The sequence below is a fragment of the Somniosus microcephalus genome, chromosome 12, assembly GCF_052327205.1.
Source record: "Somniosus microcephalus isolate GS21.2 chromosome 12, FLI_Smic_1.0, whole genome shotgun sequence".
Lineage (NCBI taxonomy): Eukaryota > Metazoa > Chordata > Chondrichthyes > Squaliformes > Somniosidae > Somniosus > Somniosus microcephalus.
The window spans coordinates 152,085,811-152,104,891 of record NC_140998.1 but is presented as its reverse complement, the minus strand read 5'-3'; the positions used below and the strand labels follow the sequence as shown (position 1 = coordinate 152,104,891).

The 19,081-nt window shown below is 45.9% G+C and overlaps 1 protein-coding gene across 4 annotated transcripts in view; it reads right to left on the bottom strand.

The window, feature by feature from the left end:
- Positions 1–19,081, bottom strand: part of mgaa (MAX dimerization protein MGA a) — a 113,262-nt gene that overhangs the window by 28,794 nt on the left and 65,387 nt on the right. For all 4 annotated transcript variants that reach the window (XM_086003665.1, XM_086003664.1, XM_086003666.1 and 1 more), the window contains 2 exons: positions 10,033–10,335; positions 4,754–5,910 (listed from right to left, as the gene is read on the bottom strand). In XM_086003665.1, the coding sequence (XP_085859791.1) occupies positions 4,754–5,910; positions 10,033–10,335 (1,460 nt within the window). The remainder of the gene's footprint in view (positions 1–4,753; positions 5,911–10,032; positions 10,336–19,081) is intronic.

Sequence of the window (19,081 nt, the reverse complement as noted above, 5' to 3'; positions counted from 1 at the left end):
AAAGGTAGGGCAACCAAAGCCAGGGCTCCCTGGATGACGAAAGAGATAGAGAGTAAGATGAAGCAGAAAAAGGGGGTGTATGACAGATGTCAGGTTGAGAATACAAGTGAGAACCAGGCTGAATACAGAAAGTTCAGAGGGGAAGTGAAAAAAGAAATGAGAGGGGCAGAGAGAGAGCATGAGAACAGATTGGCAGCCAACATAAAAGGGAATCCAAAAGTCTTCTATAGGCATATAAATAGTAAACAGGTAGTAAGAGGCGGGGTGAGGCTGATTAGGGACCAAAATGGAGACCTACACATGGAGGCAGAGGGCATGGCTGAGGTTAAATGAGTACTTTGCGTCTGTCTTCACCAAGGAAGAAGATGCTGCCAAAATCAGTGAAAGAGGACATAGTTGAAATACTGGATGGGATAAAAATTGATAAGGAGGAGGTATCAGAAAGGCTGGCTATACTTAAAGTAGATAAGCCACCAGGACCGGATGGGATGCATCCTTCGTAGCTGAGGGAAGTAAAGGTGGAAATTGCAGAGGTACTGGCCATAATCTTTCAATCCTCCTTGGATACGGGGCTGGTGCCAGAGGACTGGAGAATTGTAAATGTTACACAATTGTTCAAAAAAGGGTGCAAGGATAAAACCCAGCAACTATAGGCCAGGTAGTTTAACCTCGGTAGTGGGGAAGCTTTCGAAACAATAATCAGGGACAAAATTAACAGTCACGTGGACAAGTGTGGGCTAATTAAGGAAAGCCAGTACAGATTTGTTAAAGGCAAATCATGTTTACCTAACTTAATTGAGTTTTTTTGATGAGGTAACAGAGACGGTTGATGAGGGCAATGCGGTTGATGTGGTGTACATGGATTTCCAAAAAGCATTTGCCAAAAGTGCCACATAATATGCTTGCTAGCAAAGTTGAAGCCCATGGAATAAAAGGGACAGTGGCTGCATGGATACGAAATTGGCTAGGTGACAGGAAACGAGTGGTGAGCGGTTGTTTTTCGGACTGGAGGAAGGTATACAGTGGTGTTCCACAAGGGTCAGTTCTAGGACCACTGCTTTTCTTGATATATATTAATGACTTGGACTTGGGTGAACAGGGAAAAATTTCAAAATATTCAGATGACAGAAAACTTGGAAGTATAGTGAACAGTGAGGAGGATAGTGATAGACTTCAAGACGACAGACAGGCTGGTGGTATGGGCAGACACGTGGCAGATGAATTTTAACGCAGAAAAGAGCAAAGTGATACATTTTGGTAGGAAGAACGAGGAAAGGCAATATAAACTAAAGGGTACAATCCTAAAGGGGGTGCAGGAACAAAGAGACTTGGGGGTATATGTGCACAAATCGTTGACGGTGGCAAGGCAGGTTGAGAAAGCGGTTAAAAAAGCTCAGGATCCTGGGCTTCATAAATAGAGGCATAGAGTACAAAAGCAAGGAAGTTATGATGAACCTTTATGAAACACTAGTTTGGCCTCAACTGGAATAATGTGTCCAATTCTGGGCACCGCACTTTAGGAAGGATGTGAAGGCCTTAGAGAGGGTGCAGAAAAGATCTACAAGAATGGTTCCAGGGATGAGGGACTTCAGTTACATGGATAGAGTGGAGAAGCTAGGGTTCTCCTTAGAGCAGAGAAGGGTGAGAGGAGATTTGATAGAGGTGTTCAAAATCATGAGGGGTCTAGATTATATAGAGAGAAATTGTTCCCATTGGCGGAAGGGTCGAGAACCAGATGACACAGCTTTAAGGTGATTGGCAGAACAACCAAAGGCGACATGAGGAAAAACTTTTTTACGCAGCGACTGGTTAGGATCTGGAATGCAATGTCTGAAAGGGTGGTGGAGGCAGATTCAATTGTGGCTTTCAAAAGGGAATTGGAAAAGTACCTGAAGGGAAAAAAAAAATTCAGGACTACAGGGAAAAGGTGGGGGAGTGGGACTAGCTGACGTACTCTTGCAGAGAGCTAGCATGGGCTCGACGGGCCAAATAGCATCCTTCTATGATTGTATGAGTTGCGAATGGAACTGAACATTGTGCAGTCATCAGCGAACATCCCCACTTCTGATGCGATAGCAAAATACTGCAGATGCTGGAAATCCGAAATAACAGAAAATGCTGGAAAAACTCAGCAGGCCAGGCAACATCCGTGGAGAGAAATTAGAATCGACGTTTCGGGTGAATCCTTTTTCAAAACTGGAAAGGAAATGAAATAGATCGAAGGCAGGGCTGCGATAGAACAAAAAGTAGAGACATTAAGAGGTATTCAAAACCAGACGAGATGTTAATAGGACAGTGGAGACAAAAGACGGCTCAGATTAGGTGTGAAGTGTACTGGCAGGATGAGAGACAGCTGCCATGTGGGAGAGAGAAGAAAAAAGGTAAAACCCAAAACAAAAAGGGGTGGGAAAAAAAAAGTAAAAATGCAATAGGGGCCGAGGTTATGATCTGAAATTGTTGAACGCGATATTGAGTCCGGAAGGCTGCAAAGTGCCTAATTGGAAGATGAGGTGCTGTTCCTCGAGTTTACGTTGAGCTTCCGTGGAACAATGCAAGAGGCCAAGGACGGTAAGGTCCGAGTGGGAATGGAGCGGTGGATTAAAATGACAGGCGACCGGAAGCTCGGGGTCACCCTTATGGACTGAACGGAGGTGTTCTGCAAAGCGGTCACCTAATCTGCGTTTGGTCTCCCCAATGTAGAGGAGGCCGCATCGTGAGCAGCGAATACAGTATACTAGATTGCAAGAAGTACAAGTAAATCACTTTCACCTGGAAGGGGTGTTTGGGGCCCTGGACAGTGGGAAGGGGGGAGGTATAGGGGCAGGTGTTACATCTCCTGCGCTTGCACGGGAAGGTGCCAGGCGAAGGGGAAGGGCTGTTGGGGGTGATAGAGGAGTGGACTAGGGTGTCTCGGAGGGAGCGGTCCCTACGGAATGCTGAAAGGGGAGGGGAGGGGAAGATGCGTTTGGTGGTGGGATCACTTTGGAGGTAGCGGAAATGGCGGAGGATGATCCGTTGAATGTGGAGGCTGGTGGGGTGAAAGGTGAGGACAAGGGGAACCCTATCGTGGTTCCGGGAGGGAGGGGCAGGGGTGAGGGCAGAAGTGCGGGAGATAGAACGGACACGGTCGAAGGCCATGTCAACCACGGTAGAGGGGTTCTGACTTCTGACCCTATGATAGAGGGAAGGTCATTGATGAAGCAGCTGAAGATGGTTGGGCCTAGGTCACTGCCCTAAGGAACGTCTGCAGCGATGTCCTGGGGTGGAGATGATGGGACTCCAACAACCACAACCATCTTCCTTTGTGCTAGGTATGACTCCAGCCAGTGGAGAGTTTCCCCCCGGATTCCCATCAACTTCAATTTTACTAGGGCTCCTTGATGCCACACTTGGTCAAATGTTGCCTTGACATCAAGAGCAGTCACTCACCTCACTTCTGTAGTTCAGCTCTTTTGTCCATGGTGGACCAAAGCGGTGAGCAGGTTATTGGTGAGTAACTGGTGAGTACTGTTGACGACACCTTCCATCACTTTGCTGATGATTGAGAGTAGACTAATGGGGCGGTAATTGGCTGGATTGGATTTGTCATGCTTTTTGTGTACAGGACATATCTGGGCAGTTTTCCACATTGTTGGGTAGATGCCAGTGTTGTAGCTGTACTGGAACAGCTTGGCTAGAGGCACGGCTAGTTCTGGAGCAAAAGTCTTCAGCACGACAGTCGGGATGTTGTCGGGGCCCACATCCAGTGCGCTCAGCTGTTTCTTGATATTTATAACTATGTGTATAGGCTCTCATTCAAACAGAAGAAATCAGAAAACATTGTCTGTCTAATACTGCTGTCAAGTCACGCAACCCACTGGATTCTCCCCCCACCCTCCAATCTCCATTATTCATAAGGTCTTGATTTCACTTCACATCTTTCAGAGTTAGATGACAAACAAGTTAGTATGAGGCAAATAGACTGGGAAAAAAAGGATATGGTCCAAGTACTCAGGGGAGTGGGACTAATTGGATAGCTCTTTCAAAAAGAGCCAGCACCCGAGAAACTAGCCTCACTCGATGGGAACACTTGTTTCAGAATAGGCACTATAGTGTTAAATGACCTATATAAAACTGTGCTACTACTGAGTGAGGCTTCACAGTGGGAGCCTCACCTTGTAAGATTTACTACGATATACAGCAGTAGCTTGAGGGACTTAAGGACTGAAGACTGCACAGTCACATGGGCTACTGCGTTACATTAAACTTGTGGAGATAGTACCCCAGTAGATTCTCTCTTATTTGGATGAGTGTTTATCTGTGTGCATGGAAGTCAAATTAAACAAAAATTTAAACCCATAAGTAGTTAAGGATACAGTAATTACTTCCCATCCATACTCCTTCAGTGTGGTTCAGTCCTTAATCTGATTTCAAATTAAACCCCACCTGCTTTTAATGATCCTAATGAAAACCAAGTACAAAAAGGTGCTTTTTCTGCCCAGTTTGTATACACAATTAGAAATGGTAATACACCATTTTTTCACCATATTGCCAACTTGTCAGTTGTGGGATAAACTGGTTATCCAACTGTTCCTCGGTGTATCCACACTTTGTACCCAATGGACCCAAACTTCACCGTTAAAAATCAGAATGGAGGGAGGCTGCGAGGCAACCCATGTGTTATTTGGAACAATGACAAAATTACTCAGCATAACCTATATGGTGTGATACTGGGAGGCCGGATATTATATTGCTGGCTAATGACAGCACTCACCATTTTCTCAATATCGATTTCCTCTGCATCACTTGGAATCTCACCATCCTCCAGGTCACTCTGAATGTCCGTATCTTTATCCGATTCCAGAGCATTTGCATATTGCAGTAGATCTTCATCGAGCTCCATAAGTTCCTCATTTCCTGAATCTTTTTGGATATCCTCCTCCTCTTTAAAGAAAGCATCAGAAGTATTTGTTCTAGCACAATTTTCTTCTACTTCTGTCTCCACCTCCATCGTCTCATCTGGCACCCATTTTCTCTCCTCCGTACTGAGCCTATCGTCTGATTTCTTTTCAACTATTTCATGGTTAGCTCCTGGTGTATCCTTTTCAGCAGTCCTTTCTTTTCCAGTTCCTGCTGCATCCTCCTGCAAAGAACTTCCATTTTCACTTTCTTCCACAGCCTGCTTTTCACTGGTGTATGAATGGTCAGCCAGCTCCGCTGGGGTAGGTTTTTCTAGTGCAGTTTTCTGGTCCAAAGAATCATCTTCCAACTCATCATCCACCTCACTGAGGGAAGGAACTACAATACACTCATCTCCCAGTTTAACTTCTAGCAATGGGTCAGCACTTACACGGTCCTCTTCTGGTACGCCTTCAGACACTGTTGTCTCAACAAGCTCAGAGTCTGCAACGTGAATGTCCTCTAGCCCAGACTCAATCAACTGCTCTTCTGACGTGCTATTGCTGTCCTGGTTGGCAGTCTCCGTTCCCATACTGTTCTTCTCACTGCCTGCTTTATCAGCCAAGGGCACACCAGGTGGAGGGCTCGCGAACCTCAGCGGCCCCCCAGTGGTTATGATGGTGTTTGGTAAAAGTTTCTGCCCTGGAGGTAACTGCAGCAAAGCAAACCCCGCAGGCTGTAGGGGAACCAGATTGCTTGCACTGATAGGCTGGCCGACTGCATTAACGGTTATAAACTTTGGCCGCAGCGTGGTTGTAATGGGAACCGCCAACCCCATGGGGGAAACGGGTGCAGTAGCGGAGGACACCTTTAGTGGAAGAGAGACAGCTTTTGCAGCATGATTAGTGCGTGGCCTTCCTTTTTGTGGTATTATTTCATGTTGGACACTATGAGGTGGAGTGCTATTGCTGGGAACGGGAGCTGCAAAACAAGTTTTTGTAGGTGTAGGGAAGCGGATTCCCCCTGTGGATCCTGGAGTGTGAAAAGAAAAAGAAAATGTTAGATAAAGCATTCCAAGATTTGTATACTGGAAATAAATGAGAAGCTTGCACAGTCCAATTGCATATTGTTACGAATCCAGGTCTGGTGCAGATATCTTCTCGGGTGTAGTGGTGTCAATCACTCATTTAAGCGGTCTGATCGCTAACGTTTCACAGAAGTTGACTCCCACTTCCCTGTATCTACTTGTGCAGTAGCGGGACCCAGAAGTGTAACAATTAAGTTCCCATGCAGCACAATATTTTCACCTGTGTGCTCAGCACATGGTTTTTCTAGAGCCATCCTCCCACCATTTCAAGATCTTCCTCACTCAAAATAAACAGTGCATCCTCGTCAGGACACAGATGTACAATACTGAAAAAGATAATTTTTGTCCATATGGCTAGCCCCAGAGTTCAAAAACAGAATACAAAATTCACGACTGAAATCCCGCAACTGATTTTCTCGTCAAATCCCGTGCAATTCCTTTTTAGAATTACTTCAGCCTCGATTACCTCTCTTGGCATTACTCCAGTTGAGCCTCAGTATCACATCCAGTAATTATAGACAAGGTTCCTATTCCCTTGAGTATGGATGATTAAGGGGTGATCAAATTGAGCTGTTTAAGGCGATTAAAGAAGTTGATCGAGGAAATAGTTTCTCTCTGGGGGGGGGGGGGGGGGGTGGAGAAGAGTCTAGAACAAGGAAGCATAACCTTAAAATTAGAGCTAGGCCATCAGGGGTGATGTCAGGAAGCACTTCCACACAAAGTGTAGTGGAAATCTGGAACTCTCTCCCCCAAAAAGAGAGCGGCAAGGTCAATTGAAAATTTTAAGATTGATAAGATTTTTGTTAGGCAAGGGTATTGAGGGTTACGGAACCAAGAAGGGTAGATGGAGTCAAGATACAGATCAGCTACGATCTAATTGAATGGTGGAACAGGCTCAAAGGGCTAAATGGCCTACTGTTCCTATTTAATCTGTTTCTTTAGTCTCATATTTATTGTTGACAATAGATTTCGTTAGCCATTTCTCAGCCCAACTTTCTAATCTATATAGATGCTTCTGCACCTGATCACCCTGCTCCTGACTGTTTGCAATTCCTCCAAATATGTCATTGGCAAATTGATACTTTTGTCTCTATCCCCACATCCAAATACTATGCATATTGTATGTCAATGAAAGGTCCCAGCAACAATCCCTGAGGCACCCTTCTAGTCACTTCGGCCATTCCAACGCAGCTCCACGTACAACCATTCCGTCTCCTTAGATGCAGCTAGTTGCCAAACCAGTTCATTAACTGCTTACCTATTCCATGCTTTTCCATATAGAAACATAGAAGATAGGAGCAGGAGTAGGCCATTCGGCCCTTCGAGCCTGCTCCGCCAGTCAATGAGATCATGGCTGATCATCCAAATTCAGTACCCTGTCCCTGCCTTCTCCCCATATCCCTTGATCCCTTTAGCCTTAAGAAATATATCCAACTCCTTCTTGAATATAGTTAATGAACTGGCCTCCACCGCCCTCTGTGGCAGAGAATTCCACAGGTTCACCACTCTCTGGGTGAAGAAATTCCTCCTCATTTCAGTCCTAAATGGCTTACCCCTTATCCTTAGACTGTGACCCGTGGTTCTGGACTCCCTGACCATCTGGAACATCCTTCCTGCATCTAGTCTGTCTAGTCCTGTTAGAATTTTATAGGTTTCAATGAGATCCCCTCTCAATCTTCTAAACTCCAGTGAGTACAAGCCCAATCGACCCAATCTCTCCTCATACGTCATTCCTGCCATCCCAGGTATCAGCCTGGTGAGTCTTCGCTGCACTCCTTCCATGGCAAGAACGTCCTTCCTCAGATAAGGCGACCAAAACTGCACACAATACTCAAGGTGCAATCTCACCAAGGCCCTGTACAACTGCAGCAAGACATCCTTGCTCTTGTACTCGAACCCTCTTGCTACGAAGGCCAACATACCATTTGCCTTCTTAACCGCCTGCTGCACCTGCATGCTTACCTTCAGCGACTGGTGCACAAGAACACCCAGGTCTCTTTGCACTTCCCCTTCTCCCAATCTATTGCCATTCAAAAAATAATCTGCCTTCCTGTTTTTGCTACCAAAGTGGATAACCTCACATTTATCCACATTATAGTGCATTTGCCATGTTTCTGCCCAATCACCCAACCTGTCCAAATCGTACTGGAGTTTCACGACATCCTCCTCACAGCATACCCTCCCACCCAGCTTTGTGTCGTCTGCAAATTTGGAGATATTACATCCAATTCCTCGTCCAGATCATTATATATTGTGAACAGCTGGGGTCCTAGGACCGATCCTTGCGGTACCCCACTAATCACTGCCTGCCACTCGGAAAACGACCTGTTTATTCCAACTCTCTGCTTTCTGTCCGCCAACCAGTTCTCTATCCAAGTCAATACCTTGCCCCCAATCCCATGTGCCTTAACTTTACACGCTAATCTCTTATGCGGGACCTTATCGAAAGCCTTCTGAAAGTCCAAATACACCACATCCACTGGTTCTCCCTTATCTATTTTATACCAGTTACATCCTCAAAAAATTCCAGTAGATTAGTCAAGCATGATTTACCTTCTGTAAATCCATGTTGACTTTGTCCGATCCTGTCACTGCTTTCCAAGTGCTCTGCTATTACATCTTTTATAATGGACTCTAGCATTTTCCCCACTACCGATGTCAGGCTTACCGGTCTATAATTCCCCGCTTTTTCTCTACCACCTTTTTTGAATAGTGGGGTAACATTAGCTACCCTCCAATCCATGGGTCCTGTTCCAGAGTCTATCGAGTTCTGGAAGATGACCAGCAATGCATCTACTATTTCTAGGGCCACTTCCTTAAGTACCCTAGGATGTAGATTATCAGGCCCTGGGGATTTATCAGCCTTCAGTCCCATCAATTTTCCTAACACGATTTCCCTACAAATACTGATTTCTTTCAGTTCCACCCTTTCATCAGACCCTATGTTCCCCAGCATCTCTGGGAGGTTATTTGTGTAGACAGAACCAAAATATGTATTTAGTTGGTCTGCCATTTCTTTGTTCCCCATTATAAATTCCCCTGATTCTGACTGCAAGGGACCTACGCTTGACTTCACCAATCTTTTTCTCTTCACATATCTATAACAGCTTTTACAGTCAGTTTTTATGTTCCCTGCAAGCTTACTCTCATATTCTATTTTCCCTTTCTTAATTAATCCCTTTGTCCTCCTTTGTTGAATCCTAAACTGCTCCCAATCCTCAGGATTATTGCTTTTTCTGGCCAATTTATATGTCCTCTCCTTGGATCTTATGCTATCCCTAATTTCCCCCGTTAGCCACGGTTGAGTCACCTTTTTTTGTTTTATTTTTATTCCAAACTGGGATGAACAAATTCTGTAGTTCATCCATTCGGTCTTTGAATGTTTGCCATTGCCTAGCCACCGTCAACCCTTTGAGTGACATTCCCCAATCAATCCTACCCAACTCGCTCCTCAGATCATCGTAGTTTCCTTTATTTAAATTGAGGACCCTAGTCTCTGAGTCAACTACTTCATTCTCCATCTTAATGAAGAATTCGATCATATTATGATCGCTCTGACCCAAGGGGCCTCGTACAACAAGATTGCTAATTAATCCTTTCTCGTTACATAATACCCAGTCTATGATCTTACATCATATCAAGGAACAGCCTCCAGTGTGGCACTGTATCAAAAGCCTTGCTAAAATCTACATAAATATCCATGGAGTTCCAATAACTCCACAATTTGAACAGGCATGTCAAGCATGGTCTTCTCCCTAAAAAGCCATACTGAGTTGTCCTGATGACTTTGTACTTCTAGGTGTTTTACAATTCCTTCTTCAGGGTAGCCTCGAACATTTTAACCACAATTGATGTCAGGCTCATCAGCTTGCAGTCCTTTTGCTTGTTTAAAAAAAAAAAATGCTAAGAAAGAACAGCTAAGCTAAGCCTCACTGCCTGACTCCGTCACAGTAGTCCTTTTGTCCTGCATCAAGCAGGATTGCAGGCTCATTTCACAATCAGTTCACTCCTACTCACAAAATAAAATCTTCGGAAAGTCTGCTCCAATATTCAAAGCCAGAACCCACCTGGATTCCGTACAGCAAGAGTGACCATCTGGTGGAGATTCGGTCGACTCCCAGGACCAGAATTTGGTATAGGCACAAGTTGGATGATCTGGCCATTTGGGTGTCGGAAGAGGTTCCCACCTGGACATCTGAGGGGCTGCAGTATCATTTTCCGTCCGGGTGTGAGCTGCAGGTTCTGGACAGGCCGGACAGAGGGAGGCCCAGACTGCATCGGAATCAAAAGCAGCCTTGGCCCTTCGGTTTTCATAGCTTTAGGCAAATCGGGTGGAGCAGAGTTGACAACTTCAGGCTGTCTACATATTCCTGCCACAACAAAAAGCAATATGAATACACCAATTACTGTGACTCACTTATTGTCAACTGCTTAGTTACATTAGTATCTTTTAACCCTAAAGAAGTGTTTTAAATAATGCAACACTGCTACTTGGATTATGCGCAAAAGGAAGAATCAGCTCTGGTGTGAGGTACCAGGGAGCACCTGTGGAACCATTACCCCAGCGGCAAGTCTTCAGGGTAGGAGGGAGAAAAAAGGGAGATGGGAGAGCAGGAGAGGAGCAAAGAAACATACCTATGTGTGCTTTATGAACAAAGTGAAATAACTACAGGTTTACTATTTCATAGTCAACTGAATGACACAGTTTTAAAACAGCTTTACAGGTGGTGGACCTTCCTAGACAAATCAACTCGAGCTCTTGAGGATATAACCAAGTTAATTGACGTGGGGAACACATTAAATTTAATATATCTAGGAGCCGAAACTCCTTGGCCCCAATCCATTGGCTGGAGAGCAGTGGAGCAAGCAATGGTGACCTCCACTCCTGGCTATGCCAGAGTATCCAGGATCAAATGATGTAAGTATCTGCATCAGGTGTCTGCACCAGAATGACTGGGGTATTTTTGGGCAGGGGAGGAGGGGGGGAAATGGGGCACTGGCAGTCGCTCGCTGCTCAGTCACCACTCTGTTGCTGGCTGACTGTTTTCTGCGATGTGCCTAATCACACTCCTCTACCATAAGGAGAGCCAATATCACTGAAGGTTGCAGGCAATCTCAGGGGAGCCTAGGCCAGGACCCCTAGGTAGGCCCACTTGTACTGCTGTGCCGACCTGTGCACTGCGTTCAGCCCAGCCTCCAGGTCGCTGGGATGGCAGGGAAATTGGAGGCCAAGGATATTCCCACCTAAGTGCCTGCTGTTTGGAGTGGGTGGAAGTTGCGCCTGTGTGAATCGAGAGACAATGAGATTCTGAGCAATGACCCACTGTTTTTGGATCACACCAAAATTCCTGCCCTCATCAGGCCTTCTGCCCACTTGCAACCCAGATCCAACATTGAGGCTGAGATTTTCAGCCTAATAAAAAGAAAAGACTTGCATTTATAAGGCACCTTTTCAATCCCAGGATATCCCAAAGCACTTTACCGCCAATTAAGTACTTTTGAAGTGTAGTCACTGTTGTAATGTAGGAAATGTGGCGCACAGCAAGCTCCCACAAACAGCAATGACATAATGACCAGATAATCAGTTGTACTGATTTTGGTTGAGGGATAAATATTAGCCAGACCAGGGAGAACTCCCCTGTTCTTCTTCGAATAGTGCCATGGGATCTTTTATGTCCACCTGTGGAGGCAGACAGGGCTTTGGTTTAATGAAAGACGACACCTCCGAAAATGCAGCACTCCCTCAGTGTTAGGTTCGATTTTGTGCTCAAATCTCTGGAGTGGGGATTGAACCCACAACCGTCAGACTCCGAGGCAAGAGTGCTACCAGCTGAGCCATGGCTGACACTAGTCTTCAGCAAAGCTTTTAACACAGTATCATATAGGAGTTACTTTACAATAAGTGTGTTTAAGCTTTTTTAATCATGGGTCATTTAGATGCACACTATGGATCCTTGCACGCCACACCAAGTTTAAATCAATGCTTCCATTAACTTATTTTACCTCAAATGGCTGATTGTAATGTGATCTTGGTGTGCTGAATTAGGATTTATTCACCAATAAGGCAACACTGCCAAAAATAACCCGTTCTAAATCTCCAGGCTCTCAAAATTCAAGCATCTCCCTCCAGAATGTCCGTTCACTTGCGAACAAGGCCCTTGCCATCCATGAGCTTATCGTGGGTGATTGCATCGACATCATGGCCCTGATGGAAACTTGGTTGAGGGATGATGAAACCTTACCCTTAAATGAAGCCTCCCCACCTGGCTACACCTTCCACTTGCCCCGCTCAGACCGCCGTGGTGGCGGTGTGGCTCTCGTCACCAAATCACACCTTGGTCTGTCCCCCTATTAATCCGGCAGTTTCTCCTCCTTTGAGCATCTCACCTTATTCCACCCCGCTCACCTCTCATTTAAAATTCTTGTTCTCTACTGCCCAGCCAAGTACCATAAAAATGTTATTAACAAGATATCTTCACTTCTCTCCTCCCTCAGCCTCTGCACCGAACGACTTCTCATCCTCAGTGATTTCAACCTCCATCTCAATTCATCATGCGCTCTCTCCTCCGAGTTCACTAGCATTCTATCCTCCCTTAATCTCTCCCTCCATGTAAACTCCCCAACCCATATTCACGGCCACCCCCTCGACCCTGCCATCTCTCGTGGCCTCGCTACTCCCATCGTGTCAATCGCAGATAAGGCCATCTCTGACCACTTCCTCGCATCGCTCTCCACCCACCCACCCCCCCAGCCCTACTTCCTTCTGTGCCCGCCCCTGGTAAAAACTCTCTCTCAACTGCTTATGAAATCCCAACTGTCCAGCCTTTGGCCCTCCATTCACCATGACATTTCTGCAGCTACCGATCTGCTCAACCACACCCTCACCACCACCTTTGATGCCCTAGCCCCTACTAAAACAATTACTCTCACCCTGGCCGTTCCCCCTGGTACGGCTCTCATCTTTGCTCCCTTAAGTCCAAGGGACGCAGACTTGAACGTAATGGCGGACAACTGGTTTAGCCATTCACCGCCAGATCTGGCTGGACCACATAATGCATTATCGGGACCTGCTCTCGCCTATCAAAATTGCTCACTATCCAAAATCATTCTGGAATGTAAAGATAAACCCCAGCTCCTATTCTCTACTGCTAACAGTCTTCTTAAACCCTCTCCATTGTCTCCTCTACCCTCGTCTCCTATAACAAGTGTGAGGAGCTCATGGACTTCTTTATCTCTAAGATTGAGACCATCCGTTCAGCTGCCTCTGCCACTTCCCTTCCTTCCTTTAGCCCACCGGGCCAAACTTCCTCTAAGGTTCCCCCCTGCCCTAGCCCTGAACTTTCTCCAGTTTCTCTCCGCACGTTCATCTTGTCCGTAAGACCCACCTCCTGCTCCCTCGACCCTATTCCCACCAAACTGCTGACCACCCAACTTCCTTTTCTGGCTCCCATGTTAGCTGACATTGTTAACAGTTCTCTCTCCTCAGGTACTGTCCCTCTCTCCCTCAAATCTGCCATCATCACCTCTCCCCTCAAAAAAACAACCCTTGACCGCTCCGTCCTTGCAAACGACCTCCCCATCTCCAACCTTCCTTTCCTCTCAAGTCCTTGAACGTGTTGTCGCCTCCCAAATCCGTGCCCATCTTTCCCATAATTCCATGTTTTGAATCCCTGCAATCCGGTTTCCACCCCTGCCACAGTACCGAAACGGCTCTCGTCAAAGTCACAAATTACATCCTTTGTGACTGTGACAAAAGTAAACTATCCCTCCTCCTCGTCTTTTACTTGTCTGCAGCTTTTGACATGGTTGACTACTCCATCCTTCTCCAATGCCTCGCCACCGTCGTCCAGCTAGATGGGACAGCACTCCGCTGGTTCCATTCTTATCTACCTAATCATAGCCAGAGAATCACCTGCAACGGCTTTTCTTCTTGTTCCCGCATCGTTATCTCTGGTGTCCCCCAATGATCTATCCTCTGCCCCCTCCTATTTCTCATCTACATGTTGCCCCATGGTGACATCATCCGAAAATACAGCGTCAGTTTCCACATGTACGCCGACGACACCCAGATCTACTTCACTACCTCTTCTCTCAATCCCTCCACGCTCTCTAAATTGTCAGGCTGCTTGTCCGACATACAGTTCTGGATGAGCTGAAATTTTCCCCAATTAAATATTGGGAAGACCGAAGCCATTGTTTTCGGTTACTGCCACAAACTCCGTTCCCTAGCCACAGATTCCATCTCTCTCCCTAACATCTGTCTGAGGCTAAACCACACTGTTCGCAACCTTGGTGTCACATATGACCCTGAAATGAGCTTCCGACCACATATCCGCAGCATAACAAAGACCGCCTGACCTAAGAAAACTACCAGGCACTTGGTCTGAGTATTAAACAAGGCTTTAATCAACTGTTTTTCAACATGGAGATCTAGTTGTGTCCGTCCCTAGTTCCTGTTAAAGAAGGTCCTGCACAAGCTGGGCCCAAGCCAGAGTATTTATACTCTCCCTGGACAGCGCCACCAGCAGGCGGTCCAGTATTATTACATAAGTCATTTTCAGATGAATGACAAGATTCATGTCATTCTTCCCGCCTGAAAGATTGGAAGTCCGGCGGCTTCCTTCTACCGAATTAATAGGACTAAGAATAGACGCAGTTGTTTACATAGAAACATAGAAGATAGGAGCAGGAGTAGGCCATTCGGCCCCTCGAGCCTGCTCCGCCATTCAATGAGATCATGGCTGATCATCCAAACTCAGTACCCTGTCCCTGCCTTCTCCCCATATCCCTTGATCCCTTTAGCCTTAATATATCTAACTCCTTCTTGAATATATTTAATGAATTGGCCTCAACTGCCTTCTGTGGTAGAGAATTCCACAGGCTCACCACTCTCTGGGTGAAGAAATTCCGCCTCATCTATGTCCTAAATGGCTTATCCCTTATCCTTAGACTGTGACCCCTGGTTCTGGACTCCCCTGCCATCGGGAACATCCTTCCTGCATCTAGTCTGTCTAGTCCTGTTAGAATTTTATAAGTTTCAATGAGATCCCCTCTCATTCTTCTAAACTCCAGCGAGTATAAGCCCAATCAACCCAATCTCTCTTCATACGTCATTCCTGCCATCCTAGGTATCAGTCTGGTGAATCTTCACTGCACTCCCTCCATGGCAAGAACATCCTTCCTCAGATAAGGCGACCAAAACTGCACACAATACTCAAGGTGTGGTCTCACCAAGGCCCTGTACAACTACAGGTAAACATCCTTGTTCCTGTACTCGAATCCTCTCGCTCCGAACGCCAACATACCATTTGCCTTCTTAACCGCCTGCTGCACCTGCATGCTTACCTTCAGCGACTGGTGCACAAGGACACCCAGGTCTTGTTGCACTTCCTTCTCCCAATCTATTGCCGTTCAGATAGTAATCTGCCTTCCTGTTTTTGCCACCAAAGTGGATAACCTCACATTTATCCACATTATACTGCATCTGCCCAATCACCCAGCCTGTCCAAATCATACTGGAGTTTCTCAGCATCCTCCTCACAGCACACACGCCCACCCAGCTTTGTGTCGTCTGCAAACTTGGAGATATTACTTCTAGTACCCTCGTCTAGATCATCATTAATATATATTGTGAATAGCTGGGGTCCTAGCACCGATCCCTGCGGTACCCCACAAGTCACTGCCTGCCACTCGGAAAAAGACCCGTTTATTCCAACTCTTTGCTTCCTGTCTGCCAACCAATTCTCTATCCAAGTCAGTACCTTGCCCCCAATCCCATGTGCTTTAACTTTACACGCTAATCTCTTATGCGGGACCTTATCGAAAGCCTTCTGAAAGTCCAAATACACCACATCCACTGGTTCTCCCTTATCTATTCTACCAGTTACATCCTCAAAAAATTTCAGTAGATTGGTCAAGCACGATTTACCTTTTGTAAATCCATGCCGACTTTGTCCGATCCTGTCACTGTTTTCCAAGTGCTCTGCTATTACATCTTTTATAATGGACTCTAGCATTTTCCCCATTACCGATGTTCTCTCTACCACCTTTTTTGAATAGTGGGGTAACATTAGCTACCCTCCAATCCATGGGAACTGTTCCAGAGTCTGTAGAATTTTGGAAGATGACCAGCAATGCATCGACTATTTCTCGGGCCTTAAGTACCCTAGGATGTAGATTATCAGGCCCTGGGGATTTATCAGCCTTCAATCCCATCTATTTCCCCAACACTATTTCCCTACAAATACTGATTTCATTCAGTTCCTCCCTCTCATTAGACCCCATGTTCCCCGACATCTCTGGGAGGTTATTTGTGTCCTCCTTTGTGAAGACAGAACCAAAATATGTATTTAATTGGTCCGCCATTTCTTTGTTCCCCATTATAAATTCCCGGTTCTGACTGCAAGGGACCTACGCTTGACTTCACCAATCTTTTTCTCTTCACATATCTATAGAAGCTTTTACAGTCAATTTTTATGTTCCCTGCATGCGTACTCTCATACTCTATTTTCCCGCTCTTAATAAATCCCTTTGTCCTCCTTTGCTGAATCCTAAACTGCTCCCAATCCTCAGGTTTGCTGCTTTTTCTGGCCAATTTATATGTCCTCTCCTTGGATCTTATGCTATTCCTAATTTCCCTTGTTAGCCACGGTTGAGTCACCTTTTTTGTTTTATTTTTATGCTAAGCAGGGATGAACAAATTCTGTAGTTCATCCATGCGAACTTTAAATGTTTACCATTGCCTATCCACTGTCAACCCTTTAAGTAACATTCCCCAATCCATCCTACCCAACACGCGCCTCATACCATCGTAGTTTCCTTTATTTAAATTCAGGACCCTAGTCTCTGAGTCAACTACTTCACTCTCCATCTTAATGGAGAATTCTATCATATGATCGCTCCGCCCCCAAGGGGCCTCGCACAACAAGATTGCTAATTAATCCTTTCTCATTACATAATACCCAGTCTAAGGTGGCCTGATTTCTAGTTGGTTCCTCAACATATTGGTCCAGGAAACAATCCCATATACACTCCAGGAATTCCTCCTCCACAGTATGGTTTCTAATTTGGTTAGCCCAATCTATATGTAGATTAAAGTCACCCATGATAACAGCTGTGCCCTTATTGCACGCGTCTCTAATTTCCCGTTTAATGCCATCCCCAACCTTAGCATTACTGTTTGGGGGTCTGTATACAACTCCCACTAATGTTTTCTGCCCCTTGGTATTTCTCAGCTCTACCCAAACAGATTCCACATCATCAGAGCTAATATCCTTCCTTACTATTGTGTTAATCTCCTCTTTAACCAGCAATGCTACCCCACCTCCTTTTCCTTTTGCCTGTCTTTCCTGAATATTGGAATACCCTTGGATGTTGAGTTCCCAGCCTTGGTCACCCTGGAGCCATGTTTCCGTAATCCCAATCATATATCAGTTTACATCTATTTGCGCAGCTAATTCATCCACCTTATTATGACCTTTTAGAATTATTATTTCCTGTGGCCATGTTTGATTTAAACCCTTGATTTCTCTGACACTTTTGCTTTTCTCCTTCCTGTCTTTTGCTTCTATCCTTGTTTCCCTTCCCTCTGTCTCCCTGCACAGGTTCCCAACCCCCTGCCATTTTAGTTTAAACCCTCCCCAACAGCACTAGCAAACACTCCCCAAAGGACATCGGTCCCGGTCCTGCCCAGGTGCAAACCGTCCAGTTTGTACTGGTCCCACCTCCCCCAGAACCGGTTCCAATGTCCCAGGAATTTGAATCCCTTGCACCATTCCTCTAGCCACGTAGTCATCTGAAATATCCTTCTATTTCTACTCTGACTAGCACGTGGCACTGGTAGCAATCCTGAGATGACTACCTTTGAGGTCCTATTTTTTAATTTACCTTCTAACTCCCTATATTCAGCTTTTAGGACCTCATCTTGGGTTTTACCTATATCGTTGGTACCTATATGCACCACGACAACTGGCTGTGCACCCCCCCCCCCCCCCCCCAGAACAGCGTTCCAAACGATGGCGTTGTATCTCTCAACCTGTCCGTTACCGATGGGATGGTACGGTGTCGTTTTACTTGTGGTGATTCCCCGTTGGGAAAAATAACTTTCGAGTTCGCTTGATATGAAGGAGGGACCCCGATCAGAGTGGATGAAATTGGCCATACCACAAAGGGAAAAGATCTAATCGAGGCATTTGATCACTGTGGAAGCAAGCATATTGGGACAGGGGAAAACAAAGGGAAAGCGTGAATATTCGTCCACCATAGTAAGCAAGTAGGTGTTTCGCGTTGAGGAAGGCAATGGCCCTTTAAAGTCAATGCTGAGTCGCTGTATAGGCTGTGTAGCGTGTATGAGCGAGCCAACCGACAGACGGAAGAATAGCGGTTTTAATTCTGCGCAAATTCTACAAGTGGAGCATGTTCTTTTCACGTCTTCTGTAGAAAATGGGAGATTTTTAGATCGCACAAAGTGCAACATACGGGTAACGCCAGGAAGGCACAAGTCAGTAAGATCATCCATAAGAGTCGAAGTTGACATGGAAGAGCAGAATGCATGCGTGAGGGTATCTGCAGCCACATTCTCTTTGCCGGGTCGATAATGTATGGTGTAGCCAAAGGCGGCCAATTCCATCCTCCAGAGCTGTATTTTGTTATTCTTGACCTTTATGCTGGATAACTGGAAATGCACTAAGGCCACAGAGCGCTGATCAGTTAGGAGCGTGAAATGGCGACGAGCGAGAAAATGACTCCATTTACGTACTGCTTCGATGATAGCTGTAGCCTCCTTCTCGACAGGAGGATAATGGAGCTCGCTACCCTGCAAAGTTCTGGACAGAAATGCAACCGGTTTGACCGCCTTGATTCAAGGTAGCCGAGATCGCCACCTCCAATGCATCGCACTCGACCACAAAAGGGAGATTTTCATTGATGGAATGAAGTGTTGCTTTTTCCAGTTGTTGCTTGAGGTCGAAAGCTGAAATAGCCATTGCGTCCAACGGAAATGCCTTCGCGTGAAGCTGGATCACGTCGGAAAAGTGGGGTATCCACTTCGCATAATAGGCAAACATGCTGAGGGCCCGACGAAGAGAGCCGAGATTCGTAGGAGGAGGGAGCTCCTGA